This window comes from Galleria mellonella, unplaced genomic scaffold (genome assembly GCF_026898425.1).
Source record: "Galleria mellonella isolate WM207_F2 unplaced genomic scaffold, CSIRO_AGI_GalMel_v1 utg33, whole genome shotgun sequence".
Classification (NCBI taxonomy): domain Eukaryota; kingdom Metazoa; phylum Arthropoda; class Insecta; order Lepidoptera; family Pyralidae; genus Galleria; species Galleria mellonella.
Window position 1 is genome coordinate 6,617,233 of NW_026442079.1, and position 24,939 is coordinate 6,642,171.

Here is a 24,939-nt window from a genome sequence, read left to right on the forward strand (position 1 = left end):
TAGTTAATAACAGTGAATTAATTATTAAAATATTTATTATTGTATTTATTATATTTTTATGATTATGCGTAGGTAAATAGTTTTTAGTAAAGAGGTCTTACTATGTCTTAATGTCTTACTAAACTACGAAAATTACGAAAAAATAATTAATTTCACAATACATTATTATAAATTGAGGTATATAATAATACTTAATATAACTAGTTAAGTACCTATGCAAATGAATAAAGTGATATAAATTGATTTGAATGATTTTTAGAACCTTACTTTAATGTAATAGGTAAGTATAAAACGAAAATTCCAAATATCTTGTTTTTTTTTGCGATTTTTTGTCTATAAAAAAGTCACATCGACAAGTAGGCATCTTTCGCTTGGCTTTTATTGATTTGCCATAAATTAGTAAAATTATGTACATATTTATAGGTGTTTTGGGACTTACTTCAATTTCCTGTCCAGTTTCAATATCGATGGCAGGGGAACGGCATCTCCGCGGTCTAGTGCAGCGCAAGGGGGCTCCAGAAGGCTCAAACCTAATACTCTGGCGAGTTGGGGGTGTTTCAGACCAGCGCCCCACGTAGCCTCGCGGGCGAACGCCGCCCTAGGAGCAAAAAGTAATGTTGACAACAATTATATTTCTAATATCTATTTTTATAGAACGGGGGAGTAGAGTTTGCTGTAAATAACTTGATGTTTGAAGAGTTTTAGAATACACACACACACTCACGACTCAGTAACAATTGAGTTGTTACTGAGTTAACAATTGTTTTGTATACGCGGTGTCTTTGTTGTGTGTATTTTTATATTACATGTTGATTTGTTTAGCCATTTTAATCTACGAGTGGTAACTGATTACGTGAATATAAATTATTCGTAAGCCATATCTGTTATGTGATATCAATGCTATGAAATAATCAGTGGAAGAATTTGTTTGAACAAACTAATATCTAAAATTAACAGTCACAATTAAATTATTTGCATTTGATAGCTCACTTTTTGAGGAAGGTTATAGGTCATTCAGTATTACAACATGACCACGAGCAACGTATAGTGCAGGTGCTTACTTGACTTCGCTATGGCAGCCACGCCACAGGGTCTTCACAACAACAAGGCGGCGTTGTTCCCCACTCGGCGACTCTTCGTCGCTCAGCTCTTCTATACCGTCCGTCTCGCAGATCTGGAGCTGCGGACGATTCAAATGCAGGTGTCAATATAATTAGAAAAAAAAGTTTTATAAATTCATGTGTAAATATTTGTATTATTATGAACTAAACAAGTGAATCAAAATGTGATATAATGAAAATGGTGTATATTGTTTATAATATGAGAAAAAACTATAAAGGCACAACTAATAAATAAAGTTTTATAGTTAAAAAATATATTTATAATCAATTAAGCTTCATTGAATTCTTTTACTTATACCTAATTATGAATTTTGTGTTCTTTCATATCCTATTTATGTTTTCAACTAAAGAATATATTATATTTATTATAATAAGTTTAGTCATATTTTCTATTATAAAATTGTTATGCAATGTTCTAGGTAAATAAATAATTGTCACTGCAATACCTTACTTATTTACTTACATATTGCAAATAGGATTTTTGAGTACAGATATGTGAAATAGCTGAATAGTATAAAACTTCTCATACAGAAAACTTGCAGGAGCGCTTTTACCAACAAATTGTATTTTTAAAGACATAAAAAGGATGCTGTGAATTTACATTTTTATTCCACGGCACGTGGGAACTTTTCGAGGAAATAGTTCTTAAGCACGTAATATAGTGAGGAAGGGTAGAGAATTTCCTGTATATTCGCAAAAGCCTACTTTGGCCCAGTTTCTAAGTTTACCGACCGTGGAAAATGGCTTCGCGCCTAGCGGATTTACAGGCCTTGAGAAAAAGCCTGCTACTGCTTACGGAGGTGCGGCTCTTTATAAATTGATATGTTTTGATATACATCTTTGGACCAATCGGATGTATTAGTCAATAAAATAAAGAAATAAATAAAAACTGATTCCAGATAGGTAATTTCAATAAAATGGCGTTTTAACAAATCTTGCTAACAGTTGTTTTGTTTTAACTAAATATTACTATACTCGTATCACAATTTTTTATAAAATGCGATGGATGCTGTTAGCGATTACACCTACCTGGCACAATCTTTTTTAACAAGCGTCAATTATGAGGAGGTCCTCATTTTGACTTTTTGCTTGTTTTTTACGCAATAGCATATCTGAGCTAATTTTAATAGTTATTTTTTATGTAAACAATCACATTTTATTTTCACTAATATTGAATTAAGGTTTTTCTTTGGACTAAACGACAGCCATAACTTGAGCCATGTCTAAGTTTTTACTCTGAGTTGAAATGAGGAGTTATCTGATATTATCAACAGCCGCAATAGACAAATTTTTGTTAGACTTTTGTAATTTATAGCATTGTAGGAAGTGCAAAATATATCAAACCTAAGGTTTTCATGTAGATTTGGTATCAGTAACTTATTGTAAAATTTGTCGGTGTTGCTTGCAAACCACTTTTGCTACTATAGGTTACAATTTGGTTCAAGTAGCGTTCGGACGATAAAGTGCTTGGCTAACATAGGTGTTAAGTCAACATATAATGTGCATATTATCTCAACATGAGAATTCGCGTCAGGATAAACTTAAAATTAGTAGACACAGAGGAGTTTATTTTTATAAAATTATTATCACAGTTATATTTAAAATTATGAAAATAATATTTAAATTTTTTGACTTTTAAGTTTCATGTGGAGTATTTTTAATATACAACAAGAATGAAACTAATGATGTAATCGTAAAAATATTACTATTTAAAAATGTTTTAATAAAATTAATTTATATAAGAAGTATTATTTATATTTGATTCTAAATAAATTTACAGATATTAATACAAATAATCTGATAAGATTTAGTTCCATATTGATCGCATATTACTTGTAATTATCGATGTAGTTATTTTAGGAGCAAAAATTTTTCTCAAAGTAATCATCCTATATAAAAAAAAAATCGGGAAGAGCTTTGTGTAATGTGCGTAGATAAATTAGGTATTGACTTTTTTTTACTTTCAAAAATATTGTATTAATGAAAGAAGAAAATGTAGATCTGCAACGTCTTTAGAGGAACAACGGTACGTTGTACTATTATGTCAAATATTTAACAAATTGAACATCGATAAGTATATAATGACGGAAATATATGGGTACTCATCAGATATTAAGGGCGTTTAATTACGTGGCGTCCATTTCGAGATAGCCGAGTGAAACTTTGCTTATACTTTTATAGTTGAGCGGATGTCATAACTTTTAGTCCCAAAGTAACTTTATACAAGGGAAGGCTCGAGATAAAGGTATGACGTAGTTATCATTCCGTTCACATCGACTCGACACTGAGACGGGACGGTGTGATTCGACGATTGTTTCAAGTCAATTGTTATTATCTATATATTTATATAACGAAAAGTTTTTTTCATACAGACTGAATGCATTAAAAAATAATAGAATGGATTTCAATTATTTTTAAATATTACTATTTCGCTTAATTTTAATCTTAGGTACACCTGTAAGCAATATTTAATTTTCTTATATATACAGTAACTATCATCACTACTTTGTTATAATTATCTTACAAAATAAAAGACAGAAAAAAACTTTTGTTTCAATGTGTACAAGAAACCGTATTTTGGTCGACTGATTCTAATTCCCACACAAAACTTTCAAGATTATCCAATCGTGTAATACTAACTAGATAAATGATAAGAGAAATCTTGTAACAAAAGAGTAAGAAACCGTGAGTTCCCTGTAAATCCGTCAACTAATGGAATTAGAGTATTGTTTGTTCAGGTGGTCCGCGGAACACACGTTCTGCGGTAAACATTGTACTGTAAAAGTCCGGTCTCTGTGCCCATAGAGGCGGACTGTTATTATTTCATTACCACTGAAATAACGTCGTTAAATGTCACGTTCACAGGAAAAAATACACTGTTTTAATTTATCGAGTTTGTTTGCTTTTGTTGGTAATAAAAGAAAACTTTGCGACCATGTGCGCGGAATAATGAAAAGATAAAACACGTCGGTGTTAAATATAAGTGTAGGCAGCTATAAAAATGTATATTGGAATGAAGTATTAAAATTAATAATAGCGTGAAAAATTATATAATACAGATAATAATTGAAAGATGTTTATAGATATAATACTTTAAACTGCTTGTTACTCGAATAAATATAATTTAGCAGAATGTCTTTTTACTGTGATCAAGGTACGTCCAGAAGTGGATTTGATTTATATTGAAATTTTACATTAACTCGACAGTTCATTATCTTAAATTGGTTTTAAGAATAAGGAAATATATTGTAAATATGACCGGATATTGAAATCGAGGGTGCCCGCCCTCGTGGAGACAGCAGCTCGCTACCGCACGCTGCAGAGTTAATATTAATAATATTTACCGCTGCGGCAAAACTATTATTGGATGAACTATGTGGCATAGGTATACAATGTCGACATGAGTACCAGTATATATCATATGAGACCGTGTAATATAAGTAAAAAGGTTGTTGTTGTTGTTGTGTGATTTCTTTTTGTTATGTATTGAGAAATTCCAATTATTAAAAAAAAACATAACTGATACAATTATCACCAAATATTAATTAACATGTGTAGGTGGATTACACAGCCCATGTCACACATGTATCATATTCACGTTAAGCCACTAGTAAGGAGAAATACGTAGTTTCTCATAATTGTAGCTCGTCATATACGTTGTTTGTCAAAATTGCAGTTTGTCATTATCGGAACTTGTTATAGTGGCAGTTAGTTATTTATATAAATAATTTGTCATAATCGCAATTTGCCACTATATAACTATTATTTTTTTCAGTAGGTTTTTTGATGAAATACCTGTTGGTATTTTGGTATTTCCTAAACCACAATAATATACTATTTTACAGATCATTTGTTAAGTGACGTCTAATTTTGATACCTTGCGATGTTCATTAAACACTGGTACTAATTTAGTAGAGTAAATATTGTTAATATTTGGAAATTTACAATTAGAAATACTTTGGTTTTCACTATAGTTAATTTTCTTTCAGATGTGATTAGCCAAAAATCAAAGATTTTATTCCTTGATATTTGGGTGTTAGGTTATGTCTTAATGTGAGGTTATTAATCTTGTGGGAGATATTGTAATTACTAGTTATCTTATTTTTTTTAAATTAAAAACAGCGACATACTTCTTTTATAATATTAAGATTTTGCTCCGTAAAAAATAGCATGTCTAATAGTGATGAATATGGTTATTAGTAAAAAAAAATCGTAGCTTATATATGACCCTGTAGTATGTATAGTAGCATGTATAATAACCAGTAACACGTTGGATAAGTTATATATATAAAAAAATAAAAGATCTTGGCTGTTATATGGAATCTATACTACTGAAGAGCGGGGTGGCGCTCCCAGCTCACGGAGTGCGGGGGTTGCGGCTAGATTGCATTTTCTTGCCACGGCCAGTAATCAATTTTTATGAGCATTTTTGTGAACCGACGCTCTCTATGACCCCTTCGTTTAGTGCGAAGCGCTGCTATGCACACATCGTCACTTATTTTTACTTACATTAAATACTGAGATGGGAACTGAAGTAAAGAAAACTTAAAAAAAATATTTTGCAAATACTCCAGATAATAATGAAACCATTATATTAAATATGTAAATAAGTATGTGTATTCTTAATGCACATACTTATTTACATATTTAATTAAATTCAAAAATATTTATAATCAACAATTAAAAATAGTATTTCACATAATTATTTTTTATCCATTTCTATAGATTTAATTTGGTTAATCGGATAGAATCGATCGTTCACACACATCGTACATACACCTAATCAACAAAATACTAATTCAGAGTGACGAAAATTAATAACAATTAATTGTATCATCATTTTTCTTTTATATTTAAGTTCCATGTAATGTGGGTGGTTACTAGATGTAATTATGTCTGTGCTCTCTGAAAAATTCCACAGGAAGCAGTCAACTGCTGAATGTAGTACTCGATTTACCCTTATTTCGCCGAGGATATTTAAATCCAACATGGCAGGAGGCGAGCCCACCGCTGCCTCTCGGATTAATTTGGTTTGTTATGGTTAATACATTTTGCTTCACAAAAAATGTTTAATTGTGTCCAAATACACTAATTAAAAGGCGAAATAATACATTTGAATGAATATATAACATGTATAAATAATTGTAAACCAATTTAGAATTAGTGACATGGTCGCGAACATAGACTAAAAATACATCATCATTTTCCTACCCTTTTCCTGATTTTTATTTGGAGTCGGTGTAATATATTTTTTATTACATTCTTCTCTATTCCATTTCCGCATTTACTTCTATTGTGATTATACCATCTTTCATATAGTCCATTCATGTCTTTTCAAGTCTTTCTCGGCCTTTATAGTCATTCAAACTCATACTTAATACCTTTTTTAAAACATGATACTCATCATCATGCATGTTCAATAGATAATTTGAGCCTAAGAGGCTTAATAATTATCATGATAAGCAGAAAATTAAAAAATGATGAGGTAAATTAATACATACACACACACACACACACACATACACACCACAAAGTTGTTCGAGGTATTTTGTTGTATGCCTTTTTTATGTCCACAAATGTCATGTGCAAGTTCTTATGAGCATTTTTGTATTCTTAATATAACTAACGCAGTGTAAATATGCCAACTGAGGTACATCGTCCTGACATAAAAACGAACTGATTTTGGGTTATCTCGCTCTGTTCTCGCAAATGCTTCTCCATATTTTTTCCCCAAACAATAAATAATTGTTGCAGATGTGTACATCACCCTTGTTTTTAAGACGGGCACTAGTTAACTAATGCACCATTCGTTTGAGATCAAAAAAAAAAACGTGGAATACTTCGTGCAACAATTGATTGAAGAATAGAGTGAGTCACTTATAACCGTATTCTCCTAATTGATTAAATTCATTTATGTTTATAATCTACTTTCAAAATTGTGGTTTGATATAATTTTTATCGAAATTGAAGTCGTTTTTCGTGAAAAAATATTAATATTACCTGAAAACTATCTAAAGTATGTTTGTGTATGTATTTTACTTTTTTGTATGTTTTTTATCCCACTGAAGCGGTAAACAAACATCTGATGGTAAGCGATTACCGTAACAATGTTTTAACTATGTGTGTTAAATTAGAAAATTATGTTGAATTGTCACATAAATATATGACCTTTTTTTTAATTGAAATGAACAATGACGTCAGTTATAGTAATGTTATTACAGTTTGCTTAAGTATTTTTTTCAAAGCTTACTATTATTAGCGAGATTATAAGAAGTTTAAAAAACAACAGTATGAATAAGCGACCCCCGTTTCACCCATCTATCCTGCTTATAAATTCACATCGTATTATCAAATGAATAATCTAACACTTGCGACAATCCCTTTCAGTGGTGTACACGTATTACAAATTTAATATTAAGCTGTCTGAAATGAAATCCATCCCTGTGGAACGTTGTTGCATTAAATTGTCCCCTCTATGTTGGCATTATGTTGGCAGGGATACACTATTCAGGAGGAAACTGATCTCATGTCACACTAGCCGAGTTCGTGACTTCGTTCATGTGGTAGTTAAAATAATATAATTATTAATAAAAATATGTAAATGATATAAAGACGATATGTCATTATATGCAATATACCATTAAAATTATTTCACAGATTTTATTATAATTTGTATCATTTTTGTAAATATTTAATCTACATATATACTTTATAATCAAAAGTATTGATAAAATTTTAAGTAAATTCGATTGAATATATATGTATAAGAAAACTAAAGTAGGCATTTCTAATCAATTGGATATATTAAAACAATTCTAGTAAGGATTACTTATCCACTGGATATATTAGAAAATTACAAATAAGTATTGCTAATTGATTCGACATATTGGTAAACTACAACTAAGTATTATACTAATTGACTGGATATATTAAGCGAATTCTAAAAGGAAGGCGTATATTTTTTGTGTGAATATGTTACGCGAAGATATTGGTAAATTTAAATCGATAATCACAATAAAATTATGTTTGTTATTGACAGAGATTATTCTCCTAAAAATAGGATAACTTATATTTGTTTTATAACGATTGAGGCTACCTTTTCCTTACAGAGCAAAGATAGCCTGTTGAAAAGCAAAATCTTCAGGTAGATTGAAAACATCTCATTTATAATTAAAGTCACTTTCAGTGCTAAGCAAAAAATTATGTATCCGAATGTGATTTAAATCAAACCTTTGCCGTATACAGTCTATTCTGTTATTAGAACAATTTATGTGTACTTTTCCAGTTAGTAGAGGCTTTTACACTGTAGCGGCTTATAAGCGAAACGCAAAACAAACAATAGCACGTGCCGCTGTTGTATTTTCATTAAGAATGTTCAAACAGAACGAATTAGTGAGCTGTGGCCACCTGTATTATATCCCCCCAATGTTTGCCGGACCCCCTTGATGTATACTACCTATAAATCCGTTTAATCAGACGGCAGGTCAATCCATTAACGAAAAAATAAAACACATTCTTACATTGTGAAATAAGATTGAAGGAATTATAATGTTATTGTTTTAGGAGCTTTATCTCTATAGATTAAAATGTAGCACATAATCTATTCATGTACCATATTTTATTCAAATCTGTTTAGCTATCGGTCGTTGAGTAATAAATAACCGGATGTCTAAAAACAATATCTTTCCATTTAATTTGTGGAATTCCTGTTAAAATATATTAAATAATTAATTAATATTTTTTTATTAATCTCACGTGTAGATATTCCATTTAAGTAGATACATTATGTAATTGTGTTTTACTTTTTATTAGAAAACACCCTCTGCATCGGTTCGTCCGCGCAAAATAGGCTACGCCCGCACAATCCTGTTATCTACATTGCCGCTGGATATTTCAAATAACCAAAAGAGATGATAATGCAAATCTTTACTAATATTTTAAATGTGAAAGTAAGTTGGTTTGTTTATTACCTTTTTGCGTCTCAATAGCTTAACTAATTGTTATGAAATTTGGTATACATTATATGGTATAGCCGTATGGTCCCGGCATAGAATAGGCCATCGTTTCCTTTTCCGTGGGTGTCGTAGGAGCCGACTGAGCGCGATATATGGGTAACAACGTCCCTCTTAAAATATCTCTAAAGTCTAACTGTGGTTGTCAATCCGCCTGTCAAGCGTGGTAACTACTGGCAAAACCCCCCAAGGGGAAAGTTTATATTCAGCAGTGGACAGTTAAAGCGTAATATGATGATATAGAATAGAAAAGGATATAGCTACTTTTTATCCCGGTAAGTAAACATATCCCAGTCAGATAGACGAAGTCGCAGGTAAAAGCTTATATCTATAATAATATTATGTGATTCTTTGTTATGCAAGTTTACGATAGGTGCCTATAGTGATTATTTAAATGCTTTAGGTTTACTTAAATTACTTAAATATACATTGAATTTATATAATTTAAGTAAACTTATAGGAAATTATAGTGCAGTCGTTTGCTCATTAATTATGACATCTCTAAATTGCTTGATTTACGATTTTAAAATTAAAACATTTCGATTCCTTATTGGGTGCAGATATTACTAGGAAAAAGTTTTTAAAAATTTCTTAAGGAAACGGAAGATACCTAATAGATGTAGGAGCGGGAAAGGGTAATAGAAGGTATTTACATAAATAAGTAAAAGGTACGTAGTACGTATAAGACAACAATATAGGATTTCTATCAGTAATTTGATACCATCAATAAAAAATAAAGGGTACATTTTCGTGAAAGTAAATTGGATAAAAAATAATGCTGTCTTGTCTAAAATTGAGTGTGGTGTCAGTTGGTTGTGTGCCAAATGATTCGATTTTCATAATGTAATAACATAGTATAGCAGAATTTTATCTTGTTATATACGAAAAATATAATTTCACCTGGTCGTAACTTTTAGATTATAGTTGAGCTAATTTCGTTATCGGCTTTTGTCGTTATGGCGACAGTTCAGTGGGAAAACTCTTAACTGCGGTCCGAAGATCCAAGATCGACTCTCAGTCTATACATCTGATTTTATAAATTTATGTTTGGATAGTTTTTAAATGATTGTTATTAGTTTCGTGTTTCGGAATAACGTTAGAGAAATTCGATAGATGTGTGGATCTGAACTTCTTGATAGTAGAGAAAAAACACCTTCACAGCATTAATCATCATTATCATATCAGCCACTGCTGAATATCCGCCTCTCACATAAGCGAGGTTTTACAAGTTGTTGTCAAGTGCCTGCAGTTACTTTGATGATTAATTTATTAAGAGGAATGTTCGTAGTATCAATAGTAATTGTAAAATTCTTTAATTTAACAATATTGTTCAAGAGTAGTATTTTACAATAATATATAAAATAATATATTAAACTTTTGCGTTGTTGACACATATTTTAAATACACAATCGGGATTAAGCGTCGGCAATAAAGAAACAGGTATGTAGGTACTATTTACATATAAAGGCTTTCACATCGCGTTAAGTACCGATTGTGTATTTAATATAAGGTATATATAAAAGAATATTCCAAATTATGGCATAATATGTCGGACGACATCCGGGGCACAGTGGTGTTTTGCGTAAACAAGGTCCTGGGTTTCTTTCTAAATCGTAACAATTTAGAAAATGAATGATTATTCGTGTGGTGATAGATAGTCATTATCAATCCTCATCCCTACATGATGTTCTAACAGAGAAATAAGTGAACAAAGTAGTTTAATACACAAGCATAAGAAGAGGCAAATGATAAAAAACCCTGTACCGGGCTACTTAGCCAGTGTGGTAATATGAACTATATTCTTCTTTTATGGGGAGGTCTGATTTATATCCAACAATGTGCCATTACTGAGTTACTAAAGCTATGTGAGTTTGTGAGAGATCATCAATGTCTCATAGTAGTATATGTAGTTTTTACGCTGTTGTAATTCTATATTTTCTTTTTGATGAATAAAAAATATGCTAGGGAAATCTTTGACTAAGTTTTACGCAAGAAAAAATCCTTTATTTTAACGTCATATTATTGATATAATTAATATATATTGATATATAAATTTACTCGTATCGATACAACAAAAATTAAAGAATCCACATTGCCAATAGAACTAGTACATAAATAAATAACAGTAGATACTTACCGTGTGAATCTACAGCGCCATAACATCCATGAAAAGAGCTAAAAGCGTACGAATTAACTGAGTGGCTGTATCGCTTGAAAGCGTTTGCAGAAACGAACTGAACGTTTTGGCAACAAATCCTAATTACACGTGGAAGGCGAGTTATGCTGGTTCAGTACTATTCGTGCTTGTTAATTTTAGTTTCATTTGTAGATTACTATGACGCAGCTGGCTCCGAGATTAGGCTAAAACCGTTCAGCAATTATCGAGAGAGGTGTCTGCTTGCCGAGTGGGTACTATTTATGATTAATTATAAGCATCAATAATGATATTTAGTAGAGATAAACACAATTAACAGGGGCGTCGTGATTTACTGGTTGTTTAACCTGAACTCGTAAAAATCAAATTGCAAATTGGGCCCTAGGTGGAAAAATAGAAAAGGAGTATAGAATAATATATATTTTATGTTATGTATTTGTAATAAAAAAAAAAATAAGAAGTAGTAAACTTGAGAGGGTCAACCCCTAGAAGTAGTACTCGTTCATGCTTGTGACTAGCCATTACAGCGTATTTTATGAAGCAGTAAACTTGAGCAGATCAGCTCTTACAAGTAGTACCCATTCACAAATGTGGCTAGCCATCACGGCGTATTTTATGAAGCAGTAAACTTGAGCAGATCAGCCCCTACAAGTAGTAACCATTCACAAATGTGACTAGCCATCACGGCGTATTTTATGAAATAGTAAACTTGAGTAGATCAGTCTCTACAAGTAGTACCCATTCACAAATGTGACTAGCCATCACGGCGTATTTTATGAAATAGTAAACTGGAGCAGATCAGCCCCTGCAAGTAGTACCCGTTCACAAATGTGGCTAGTCATCATGACTTATTTTATGAAGTAGTAAACTTGAGTAGATCAGCCCCTACAAGTAGTACCCATTCACAAATGTGGCTAGTCGTCATGGCCTATTTTATGAAGTAGTAAACTTGAGCAGATCAGCCCCTACAAGTAGTACTCGTTCACGGGTGTGGCTAGCCATTATGGTCTATTTTATGAAGTAGTAAACTTGAGCAGATCAGTATTTGCACGCAGTACACGTTCACGAGTATGACAAGCCATCATGGCGTACTGATGTGTTTTAAGCAGTTTAAAGACCAAACCTACCACTTTGTTATAAGTCCAGACCAGTGTTTTTAATGTTTGGGTTATATTGCCTAATATAGTATATATACTTATTAAGAATAATGATAATTAAAACATTTGCATGTAAATACAAACTAACAAAAAAATAAGTCGGGGGTCGCGAAATATTTTTTCATAATATGTTGTGTTATGAAAAAGGTTGAAAAACACTGGTCTAGAGAAAATAGTGATTTAAATTACCTGACCATACTGAAATATACCAATTATATAAAACAATAATCATTTATATAACTATGAACACTAATAACTACGATTACAATTTGGCCAATATTCTGGTGGTTTAATAATATATTGTTGCTTTACAAAAGGTTCTCCCTACCTCACTGAAACTTGGATGTACATTAATTTTGTATTACAACCCTTGTTCTAGGGATTGTAATGTTAATTTTTAATAGCCGGTTATGAACATTTCACCTAGTATATGTCGATTCATTTATTTACATGGTAAACAAGAAAATTTATTATGCATTGATTGTATTATTAATACAAAGAAAGAAGTATTTTTTTTACATATTAGTAGTTTATTTATTTTATTTGTGGTCTACACATAATCGATAGTAAATATTACTCATTGAAAATTTATCATTAACATCACTTACAACATATAGCTCAAAATAGATCAATATTATCGAAATTTTCGCGTAAATAAGGAACTTGTTATAATTTTCAATACTGGCTATTTATGAAACAAACTTTTCTATATTAGTTGGGAATTGACGTTCCTACATTGTGGCCCCAATGTTCATAGTCCATTTTAATTATCATTCATTGCATAGTTCATATTGTACGGTAGTTTTGCAATTGAAGTTATTGCCTGATATTTATTGTGGTGGCACTTCAGTAATTATGGACTAACGGCTATAAAATAAATGTATTGATAGAATAAAGCCGCATTGGTATTTTATATGTATTAAATATTATTTTGCACGGAAACTTTCCGCGAGTGTATATAGACAGTTTTATATAATTTACAGAAAAAAACGTGCAGTAACCATTTGCGAAATTTTTTCATCATAAGAAAATAATTTAAAAAATAGTTTGTTAGTTCTGTTAAATGACAATAAATCTCATAGTTTTAAAATAATTTAATTAAAGATTTGCAGTGGTATTCTTTACTCATAGAAAATTTCCCACAGATATTCATATAGCTATAAAAATATTAAAAAATATGTTGTTATAAAAATGTCATAAATGAGACGAGTTTAATTCATTAAAACATAATATAAAAATTGTTGTGTATATAAAAGATAATGGATAATTTTATAAAAAGAACCTTAAAAAGAAACTCTCAGTAGATAACATTTATAGTAGTATATAGTTGACTAAAAGAAAGAAGGTAATTTGGGTTTACTTAAATTATTCTTAAAATTTATTATTTATTCGCTGTTAGGTATGTTTTTCATAATTATTGTAATTGTTTATATCCATAATCACTGTATTGTCTTTTTCAATAAGAGCTATTTGAGTAACTCTCTACTTCTACGTCTACTTGTCTTGTACTTGTAAATTTTATTATATTAATTAATGTTTTTTTTTTTCATAACAGCTAAACAAATAGATGATTAAACGATAATGGATAAAGATGTGCGAAACATTGTCAAAAATATACTCTAACAAATGATGTATGTTCATGAACTAGCATTGAAATTAAAGGAACTATCAGAGGAGTCTTAAAAAAAGGAGGAGGCCAAGTCGCAATGGAGTAAGGTGGCAGACTCAGCGAAATCTGGATTAAATGCAATTAAAAAAAAATAGTAAATCTAACGAGAAACTTGATGAAGTTATAGTCGCTAAAGAAGATAACGTTTTTAATCTTTACGACGATTTTAATTAATATTATTGTTTTATATTTGGTTGGGACTATTTTAAGGAGAAAATAAAAATAATCTCAATAATCTCATGTCATTATTCAACAGAAATTTAACTAATGTAAGATTATATGTTATGGGTTAAAAATACTTCCAATTATTTAAAAATTAATAAGCATATCTCGTATTACACGCACGCTTACACATATACATACACGCTTCCACACACACAGGCACGCATATACCAAATATTGTCACTTTGAAAAAGAAATAAAATTGGATATATATTAAAATAGTACATACAGTCCCATGAGGGCCTTCTCCTAGGAAAGTGACTGGTCGCATGCGCCCCCGCGGGAAGTCCAGCAGGGGCGCCACTCCGTTTGGGGGCTCGGCTTCTGGGAGTTTTATTGAGGTGAACAGTCCAGGAGATGGCCGTTCACGTCGACATGCTCGCTCATCCGGGTACGTCTGTGAAAACAAAAACATATATTGAAATGATGACAAGAGATTGAATGTCGCTTTGATAAGTGTGTATGTTTTTTTTTAAATATTTTTGGAATTGAAAACGAGAAAGTAGGTTACAGGATGGCTTTACTATTTTTGAGAGCTAAGTCTTTATACCTAGTGATTTCTCTGCCATATCCTGCACTTCAAACTGACCATGTTAAAACAACTTTCAAAAGATGGACATATCAAGGCAGACACTACAAATGCCGATTTAAACCTATAATTTTACTACAGGGTTTATAAAACGCGCAAGAACGAATTTAAAAGTTTACTTTAGGTAACTCTTGGTGCCTTGATAATGAAATTTAGCACGCAGGTACTACTCGTATTTGGAATGGAGAAGGTTATAGATACCATTTTATTTATATGGAGAAGTATGTAGGTTATTTAATCAACATGCCATATAACGAAGTTATAATAAAGATTACAATACAATAATTAATGAACAGTAAAATTTGTACTATAATTAAGGAACGGAATGGGCAGTATATTTTACATAAATATATTTAAGTATCTATTTAGAATATTCTTTATCAACGTTTTCCACTAACCGATAGATACAAATAATTTATTCATAATTTTTACTCGTAGTGAGGTAGAAAGTGCAAGTGAATTATTTATAGGAGCCATAAAATCAAAGTACCTATATTTGCATGAAAGTTCATTTAACCATTTAAAATTAAATCGGGCTTATTTTTACAGTATGAATGGGAATATGTGGTGTATAAGATTTTACCTATCCCAGGGGAAAAAGGTTTTACACATATGTTGTATAATTATATATTTAGTACTAAGGTATTTGTCAATACGATACAGTTAAAACTTTATTGTCTTTGCTTACCATTAATTGGAGAATGCACAATATACTTTTTCTTTCATTAATTCTTATCTGCTGTCATACCTATCTGAACATTCTTTTATAAATACATATAATCTTTTACATAGTATATATGTTTTGTTTTTATAGTAATTCCCTCTGTTTCTACTTAAGCACCTTACTAGAAATGGGTTAAAATAGATTGAGCCACAGTATTACAATGTCTATTTGGTACAATGAACTGCACCGATGCACGTTTTGGAAAAATGAAATTTGTACCCTGACAAATGCGATTACACATATCTATCTATACCTACAACCGTGAACATTGCCCACCTTATTATTGGAGGCTGTATTGATCAGTTTTTGTTGCGATATTACACCGTTAATAATGTCCGATAGCACACATTTTATATGTGCCAGTAAATAACCGAGGTTCTCGGCTTAATTGCTATTCCCCCCTCCCAAGATTGCGCTCGTATAATTTATACTACACGATGAATTATAGTAGACGTAGGTGTGGGCTGATATGCGTGGACTGCAGTAATTATAACAACATAAATAAACCACTAGCTATTACAGATATAGATTTTACGTCAAAAACAGATTACCAAATTCCAATTGTTCAAAGTCACAAACGTGCATTGAAATTCGACTCGTGAAAAGTATTGTTTACACATAAATGATCTTGTACATTATGTTGATTACAAATGAAAGAACAAATTTCGTATACAATTGAAAGCACCAGTAATAACAACCGGCACAAAAGCTTGCAGCTTATTTGTAAGCCCTACAAAGCCATAGTAAAACATTAACAAAACACCACCGGGTCCGCAAGTCGCTTTTCTCATAATACCATCCTATACTCATTTATCATTTCGCAAACGGCCGCATAATACCCCTAATGAGTAAAATCCAAGCATACCTTGGGCAATACCATTAATATTACAAACCCGGCCCCTCCCCTTTACAGATGCGTATTACTAGGTACGGCATAGTTTGAAGGTTATTTTGGTGGGTCGTGTTGTGTTGCGGTTGTCATGCCCCTTAAAATAAAAATAGTATAAAGGTCTATTTAAATTCTGAAGATGATAAGAATGCCGGTAATGTGGGTGACACTTGAAACAAAGCGGCGCGAGATAAAAATCTTTCGTTGCTGTCTGTAGCTTGTTATGGTACTTTCCTCAGAATTGTCTTTTGCTTCGTAAAATATTGTTTAATCGCACAATGAAAAGAATAAATATAACATTTTGTTTTATATAATCAACAGTACTTTAGTAGTGTACTAATTTTATGTGCGTATGATATAAAATAATACGTAAAATATTTATCGTTATATCGTTGCGGTCAAAAAATCGTCTAATAACCTTTCCAATACACCTTTCCATAATAAACCAACCATGTGTTCGCTTCCAAATTTTTCAAAGTTAATTGCCGCGTAACTTAGCTCATAAATTTTATTTATGAGTAAATAGAATAAGCTGGCGGCTATGCAAAGCAATCCATTATTTAATTCAGCTCCAGTGTCACACCCCCACGGTAGGGGGAGAGTGGGCGTTACGGGACATGTGACATATTCTCGCGTCGCCCGGGGGTACTTACAGTAGGTAGTGTTGCGGCTACATGTTACCGTGTGTTACAGTAATGGAGTGCCCGCGGAAAGTGCGGAGGCAAGAACGGCGGCGCGCTAAAATGATGCACAAAACACACTAAGTGAAAACGTAGTAATATTTTCAGTAACTCATCGTGTACAAGCCATGTATGTTTTATCTCGTTATCCCGTATTAGGCATATGGCCTAAAAAATACTGTAAAAAATATATGTTTTGTTTGTTATGAGTTCTTATTTGTATATTAAAAATAGAAAACCAACGATTTTCACTAAGCTCATTAAATTATAAAGTTCAATGCAAAAGTTAAGGGTTCCCAAGGATCCGAGTCCAAATTACAAAACTGAGTTTTCCCGGTGAAAATCCTCATTATCTAAGTTGGTATTTGCCTCAAAGGGTCTCATTTAGTGCACTCTCATTTCGCCCGACCTACCCAACAATGATTACTAAAGTATTTCATTTTGAGACGCCACCGCCGGGCTAGGCGTCGTTTACGTACAAAAAGTAAACTTAATATTGTTGCTAAAAGAATATTCAACGTTGCAACTGTACATTAGTTATATCAATGTTAATAATATTTTTTATCAAAATATAATATTAATATTATGTGTATTTAAATTATAAGACAAAAGCAGTGGAAATAGATTATTCACAAACGGTACGTCAATTTTGTTGGAATATATTTCTGTCATACCGACTTGTAAGGCCTCCATGTCGCATCTACCGGTTTGCCAGCCTTGTCTTTTAATTTCGATTCAATAGAATTTCTATTGTCAGAAATATTTTAATCGTATCTATACGGTTTCTTTTCTCTTTAATTTGAAATAAATAATTGAAAAAAAAATATTTTAATATTCTTTATTTTTGAAAATATTTGAACTGATATTTTTTTCCTGCATCGATATTATTTACCAGGAATTTAATTGAATTGAATTTAGAAATATGTCAACAGTCATTTTTATTGTCAAGATGTTGTAAGGCCTTAGTCCTTTGTGAGTACAATATACAAGAAAAAGAGTATTCGAAAAAAGATACGAGCATTTCGAAGTAGTTTCATTTCGATTTCACCCACTTATAATTTTTAAAATAGGTAATATAATTCTCTTCTTTCGAGGAAAATAGCTCTATTGAGATTATGACAGTATATCTTAGTTTATCTATTTAGATTAAAATTGAAGGAATTTTAGCAGAATTCTCAACTTTAAAGAAAAACAAATAAAACAACTTTAAACAGACGTTGAGAATAATATTGTCGTTTATTTTCAGTTGAATATTTCATACGAGAGTCCGCTGGACCGCTGTAACTTATCACCCTGATATATAATATGTAAGATATAATAATAGAGACATTTTCAAATATACTTAAAGACATTATTTTATTTAATATCATAATATTTAAGGTATATTATATATTACTATATTATTATTAATAAAAATTAAAATAAAATAGCGAGAGCGTCATGATTCAGTGGCACTATAGTATACTACTTTGACTTATGACCACAAAGATTGCGAGTTTCAATTGGACTAAAAAAAAACTTACACTTACCAATGGAAAATACGGATAACAAATTAATTCTAATATATTCGGTGAAAAGTATGTTGAGCGTTATGTTCACCATAACGGTAGTTTTCGATAAATGCCTCTGATTACAGTACGTAGTAGAATTTATTTTTTAATATAAAATAAATGGTACACATCTACATTTATACATTATAATTATATACAAATATCATTTATTATAAAAATAGAATGAAAATAAAACTATTGTCTTTATTAACATTTTTCTAACAAATATATTTCAAAACCTAGTAGTGTATTGCGGCAGATTATCGTCGTCCATTTAATATTTCCTTTTTACACTTTTCGTGCAGTTTCTGTAACAGCACGTACAAACTTTATTCCTTTTACTTTCCACTCACTTTTATGTATAGTCAATACAATTAGTATAGATTATTGCTTTCTATTGCTATCAGGGTTTAATTAACCGACTAGGATGTAACGTCATGTCATATTACATTCTTGGGGCAAGTGTGTTTGACAAAGTACACCGTACTAGTACTACAATGTAATTAAAAATTAAGCGAGACCGGATCTCAGGTGTTCTTCAGTAAATGCATTAATTAAGATCGTGGGGAAAAACCTTAAACAAGGCATGTAGTGGAGCACTAATTAGCTTAGTTACCTCGCCGGCGGTGTGCGACCGACATTTCCACTTCTACTTCGAAATACTTATTTATATTTATACCCATTTAGAAATGTGCACTGCTTGTTTTCCACGCGTTAGCTTAGAGTATTTTGTACTTGAATTAAATGTTGCCAAATTTAATTTAATATTTTTTAACAGTAACTAAATTCTATTTAATATTAAATTCGAGTGACGACGGTATGCTAGTCTCTTGTTATGTTGGATGCTCGGTTTATTGAGGACATATCAAACATTATGATCACTACAATAGTAAAATGTTGCTAAATTCCGCCAATTATTTCATCAGAGATAGTTGTCGTGAGTGTATTTATTTATCTATTCATTCTAAGAATCAGGAATACACTCGACGTTTTGAAATCTGGGGAATAAATTTTTTATATAAATATTAAAAAACACTCAAAAATACTAAAAATAACTTAATAAGAGTACCTCAATGAATGTCGATAAAATAAATAAATTTCGAATTTAACTTAGGCAAATTTAAGAATAGAACTTTGGTAAATTTAGTTTGGGTAGATAAATAGATAATGTTTCCTCCAAAAGATTACAGTAGACAATTTATTATAAATACAAACAATTACAAGAAATGCTCCCAAAGGTAATTCAATGGGCGACCTTATCGTTAAAAGTATATGGCATTTTAAAATATAAAAGCACTAAGATATAGGCTCGGCCTAGTTCGGTGGCTAGTAGATGTAACTAGGTGTAATTTGTTATTTAATAAAGACTATTATTATTATTAAAAGCTAAATATCAAATTGAAAATGTAGTTAAGTATTTTTTTAAATAGTGCAAATAAATACAATAAAGATAAAATTTATATAAAAAGAATTTTCTAGTCCAACTTTTCTTAGATATCGGAGAGGTCATGAATTACGAATTAGTTCCTAAAATGCTTCGTGTGTTTTCTCGATCGCTATCATTACCGGTGGCGATGAGATAACGAACTTTTATGGAAGGAACAACAACGAAAGATCAACGTTCGGTATAGTTATAATACTTATACTGTGTTGGTAACAACGCGGTCTAGTTTTTGTCTGTGTAGTATACATTATCAAAACAATAGATTCATATTCCTATACAAAAGGTAAACTTAAAACTGTTACTAATTCAAATTAATATATAAATTAGTAGTTATCATATAAAATATATACGTAAGTTACGTAATTATTGTAACTATGAGATTTCATGCCTAGATATATTTTATCAAATTTTACAAGAATATTCCAGCACGAAGCCTAACAGTAGATCCTGTAAGACCCTGATTGTTTTATATATTAACATGTACCAACATTATAAAATAATGTGTGGGCTCTCTTGATTGATCGTTACAATTCTCGTAATTATTTAATGAAATGTTTTCGTATTACCGTACTATTCTAGACTTAGTTATTAATAATGTACAATATCAAATTGAACAACAAGGTAAATGTTTTAGTAAACGTAATTCCCTTTATGCTGACATATTGTAGAGATCATTATGTAAGGATACAAGTTTCTTTTCTATAATATTTTAACAAAACATCTAGTTATAGTGTTTGGTATAAGGAAGGCGGAATAAAGAACAGTTAGATTTTGCTCCTAAACACTACGTCGTGTTACAGTCCTTCGCATAAAACGGATACTTTTTTTGTATTGAAAAGAAACGTTGAATGTATGAAAATTATTTTCTATTTGATTCCTTTTCTAACTTTTGTGACACAATCTTTTGAAAAATTTTGTTTTTGTTTTTTTTTTTTAATTTTACATATACAATGTACCTTTTTTTATCTTTTTTCACATTGCATTTGTGTCTTTTGCTATTTGTGTGCTGTAAGTGATGCAAATAAGTTATTTATCTATCTATCTATCTAAAATAACTGATTATATAATTTTAAAACATTGATGAGATTATCAAAAGACGACCGTAATGAAATCTGAAGTGAACTTATAAAATCAAGTTGGTGTAAATACCAAACTAAAGAAAAATAAAAAAGCGGTTAGAAGTCGTATATTCCATAGTCCGGTAATATTCAGTTAAAGGTATTTATTTTTATAACTTATTTAAAAATTGTAAGTTTATTTTTCTCAAGTCAATAATATTCTATAATAATACAAAATTCAGAACAGTATTATTAGAAAAAAACCGTAAGTGCCTTTTTGAAAGAAGATTACAAAACGACTTATAAAAAGAATTGAGCAAGAATCGCCCAACCCTAACGGTGGGTAATCCTTGAGTGGGCAGCCAGCATACGTCGTTCGAGCAAGCTCCCACTGTCATTATAAAATACGGGCCGCAATGTGGATTCACTTTGAGAAATGGAGAGCGGGTCGCTACCACCTGGGTCCCATACTCATGAAGCTACGATCCATGTAACTTAGCCTTGTTTTCCCACTTTTTGCTCGCCACTTGCATTATATTTATTAGCTCTGAATCTTGTAGACACTCGAAGCGTAAGATATAACGAAGAATATTCTTTTATAAGTAGTTTGCTTGAGTGCTTATAAAAATTATAGGTACCAACTTATGTATTTGCTTCTTTCCCAAGAGATTTTAATATTGGATGTACCAACTTATTCCCTTAAGTGAACTATATAAGTATTTTAATAAGTTCCATTACAAGAAGACACTTGGCAACTTTAAGTTTTTGATTCAAGAATAGCATTAAAGAGTAGAGTAGCTTTAATAAAGTCTTTGAAGTTTTAAGGTTCATTATACGTATGGCACACCTGCTAGTTATATTACTTCGTTTGATTAATAATTATAATAACACTATATCGCAATTGATAAGACTATTGATATTCCGATAAAATATATGAATAGTTTCTCTTTGTATCATAGTGTCGTTTTCGTTCGTTAAGGGTCGATTCAAAAATTTGTGAACGTTTTTCTTCTATTATATATGTTATATAATATTGGGATTATTTTTAATTCGGTAATTTGATACGAAATAATAATATGAAATTTCGCTAAATTTAGTTCAGAAATTTAGAAATTTCTTTTTATAACATATATATAATAATTAACGTCTGATCAATGCAGCTTTTTATTTCAAGAGAAGGCTACATTTACTTTGCTGGTTATAACAAGATAGATATACAAACTGTCGGTCTATCTGTAATGTAAAAGTTTCCCTAATTTTATGACATATTTCTTATACTTCGAATTTAAATACTGATTTTTTATAGTCAAAGCAGTATACATTTTTTATTGTTGTTTAAACTCTATTACCTAGCCACCATATTACTGCGTTCTAAATAAATATTGAAATCAGATAAAACAGTGTTTTACAATTTCAGTTTTGTTCTACACTAGAAATAGATACGGGCAATCAGCAAATGGTCCTTGTAAGGTACTCGACGCAAACTAATCATACGCTTTAACGTTTCGCTTATGTAATTAAGCTCAGCGCTCTGTAAATCCAAATATTAGGAGCGACAATCAAGAGCTCGAGCTGTAGAGCTGGCTCGGTTTGTCTGGGAGTCAATCGTCGGATTTACATTTTGGGAAAATCGTTGGCTTACAGTTGGGCTGTGTAATTTAACACTATGTTAGTTCAACATAACGTACTACGTGTTGACACGTGTTTGCGACGCTTTGGGATGCCGCTCTCTTTAATTTGTTAATAACAGGTGCTGATACCCGATTACTAATGTACTTTTACACTACGCTTCAATTTTTATTAGTACATTTTTATGTTATACGAGTATATTGAATATTATGTACCTATGTAATATGTAGTTTGTGGTAGTTGTGGGTGGTTCTAGTGCAGAGGCAGCGGAAGACCGCAGGCTACGAAATAATGAGTGTAGAAGTTGTTGTCGGACAATGTTTGGAAAACTTTCAATACTTTTATTAAACATATTTTATAAGTAATATTGTTATATTATTTATAGAAAATTTGTAAATTATCACAGTCGTAAAAATCCATCATAATATATGCCCAATATAAGGTTTATTTTTTAATTATTTTACTGAACTAAGTATTCGTTTGCGAAATTCCATATCATTTGAATAGTTAATACTAGGTTTTGAACAATGATCTATTAATATTTATGAAGATGCCTCGTTTAGAAGTGAAACACATATTGCAAAATATGCGTAGATAAAATGGCAGTTGGAGATTGATGACTAATTTGGAAAGTACGTCTGGTAATGATCAATCTTTGAGTGTTGGCAGTTGTACATATACTAATAGTAAGGTATTTTATTTATTTTATCTAAATAATTCTAATCAAATAACCAAATTTATTTTTTTATACTACAAATATTACGAGTTATTGCTGCGATGCATTTTCCCATAGTAGCTTATTACGATAAAAATGAAAAAGTTGATACTATTACTACTCCTGTGAGGGTAGCACCCTCTAGTTACAAGTTTTTTTTCAGTCGCCTTAGTTATACAAAAATGCTTCTGATGTCGCTATCGAATTTTGGATATATGTGAAAGATTTAGTGATATATTGTATTTCCACTTATCACCATAGGGATAGAGAATTAAGAGTCATATTACATCCAAATTCTTTGCATTAAATCTGAACAAAAACAATAAACATTACGAACCAATATAACAACTGGAATCTCTTATTGTTTACCTGCGACGATATTAAACTCAGAATGGTTATATTGCAAAATAAATTGATACTGTTCAACTCTGAATGGTTGGTTATACAGCAGAATAGATTGATATTGTAGACGTGATAAATTTTGTTAAAGTTCAGTGTTCATTTTGAAACACAAACGACTGTAAACTGCAATTGGTTATTTTGCATTAATTTACAGGTGTAATTGTATGTTTGTTTATTTACGTTTTGCTGTTGTTGTGTATGTTTAAAGTAATTTACGATTGTTCAGTTGGTTTACAAGGATTAAATTTCTTTTTTTTTATGATACAATTCTTACAAGTGTATATATGTATATTATAGGCTTAGAAATACAGTGTGGAAACGAATAGTGGTTTCCCTCGATTATTTCTAAACAATATATTTATAGATGAGAATAGATGTCGAAGTATTTAAACGTTTATGGGTAAGAATGTATCCTGTATTCGAAGAGACTGGCATTTTTTAAGAAAAAATTCTACTTGTAAAATTAATAAAAATATGTACAAATCGAAAAGCAACAAAATTTTATAGTATCATGTAAGTATATCGCTGTATGATCCCGGCATAGAATGGCCCACCCCTTCTTTTCCCATAGGTGTCGTAAGAAGCGACTAAGGGAACTTAATTGTCGAGGGATGGACAGCAGTGTTTCTTTTAAAACATTACCAAAAGCCTAACTGCTGTTGCCAATTAGCAATCAGTGGCAAACTCTCCTTATTGGGGAGACCTATGTTCAGCAGTGGATAGTTAACGGCTGATATGATGATGATGATTGTTTAAAGACTTAAATATTGATATGTAAGTGCTCGGTTAGTTTGCAGTAAAAGGGTTGTAGTGAATTAGGCCATTTGGAGTTTATTACGTAATTAAGTTATGGTTTTGGGTTCATAATATTCAATTAAGTTTTATAATATTTAATCAATAGACTTTCCATCCAAATCTATTCA

General features: G+C 31.0%; 1 protein-coding gene across 1 annotated transcript in view; it reads right to left on the reverse strand.

Moving 5' to 3' along the window:
* LOC113518090 (discoidin domain-containing receptor 2-like) overlaps nucleotides 1–24,939 on the reverse strand; it is a 252,127-nt gene that overhangs the window by 8,804 nt on the left and 218,384 nt on the right. The window contains exons 12-14 of the mRNA XM_026902858.3: nucleotides 14,566–14,733; nucleotides 1,062–1,180; nucleotides 440–598 (exon numbers count right to left, since the gene is read on the reverse strand). Of these exons, the coding sequence (XP_026758659.1) occupies nucleotides 440–598; nucleotides 1,062–1,180; nucleotides 14,566–14,733 (446 nt within the window). The remainder of the gene's footprint in view (nucleotides 1–439; nucleotides 599–1,061; nucleotides 1,181–14,565; nucleotides 14,734–24,939) is intronic.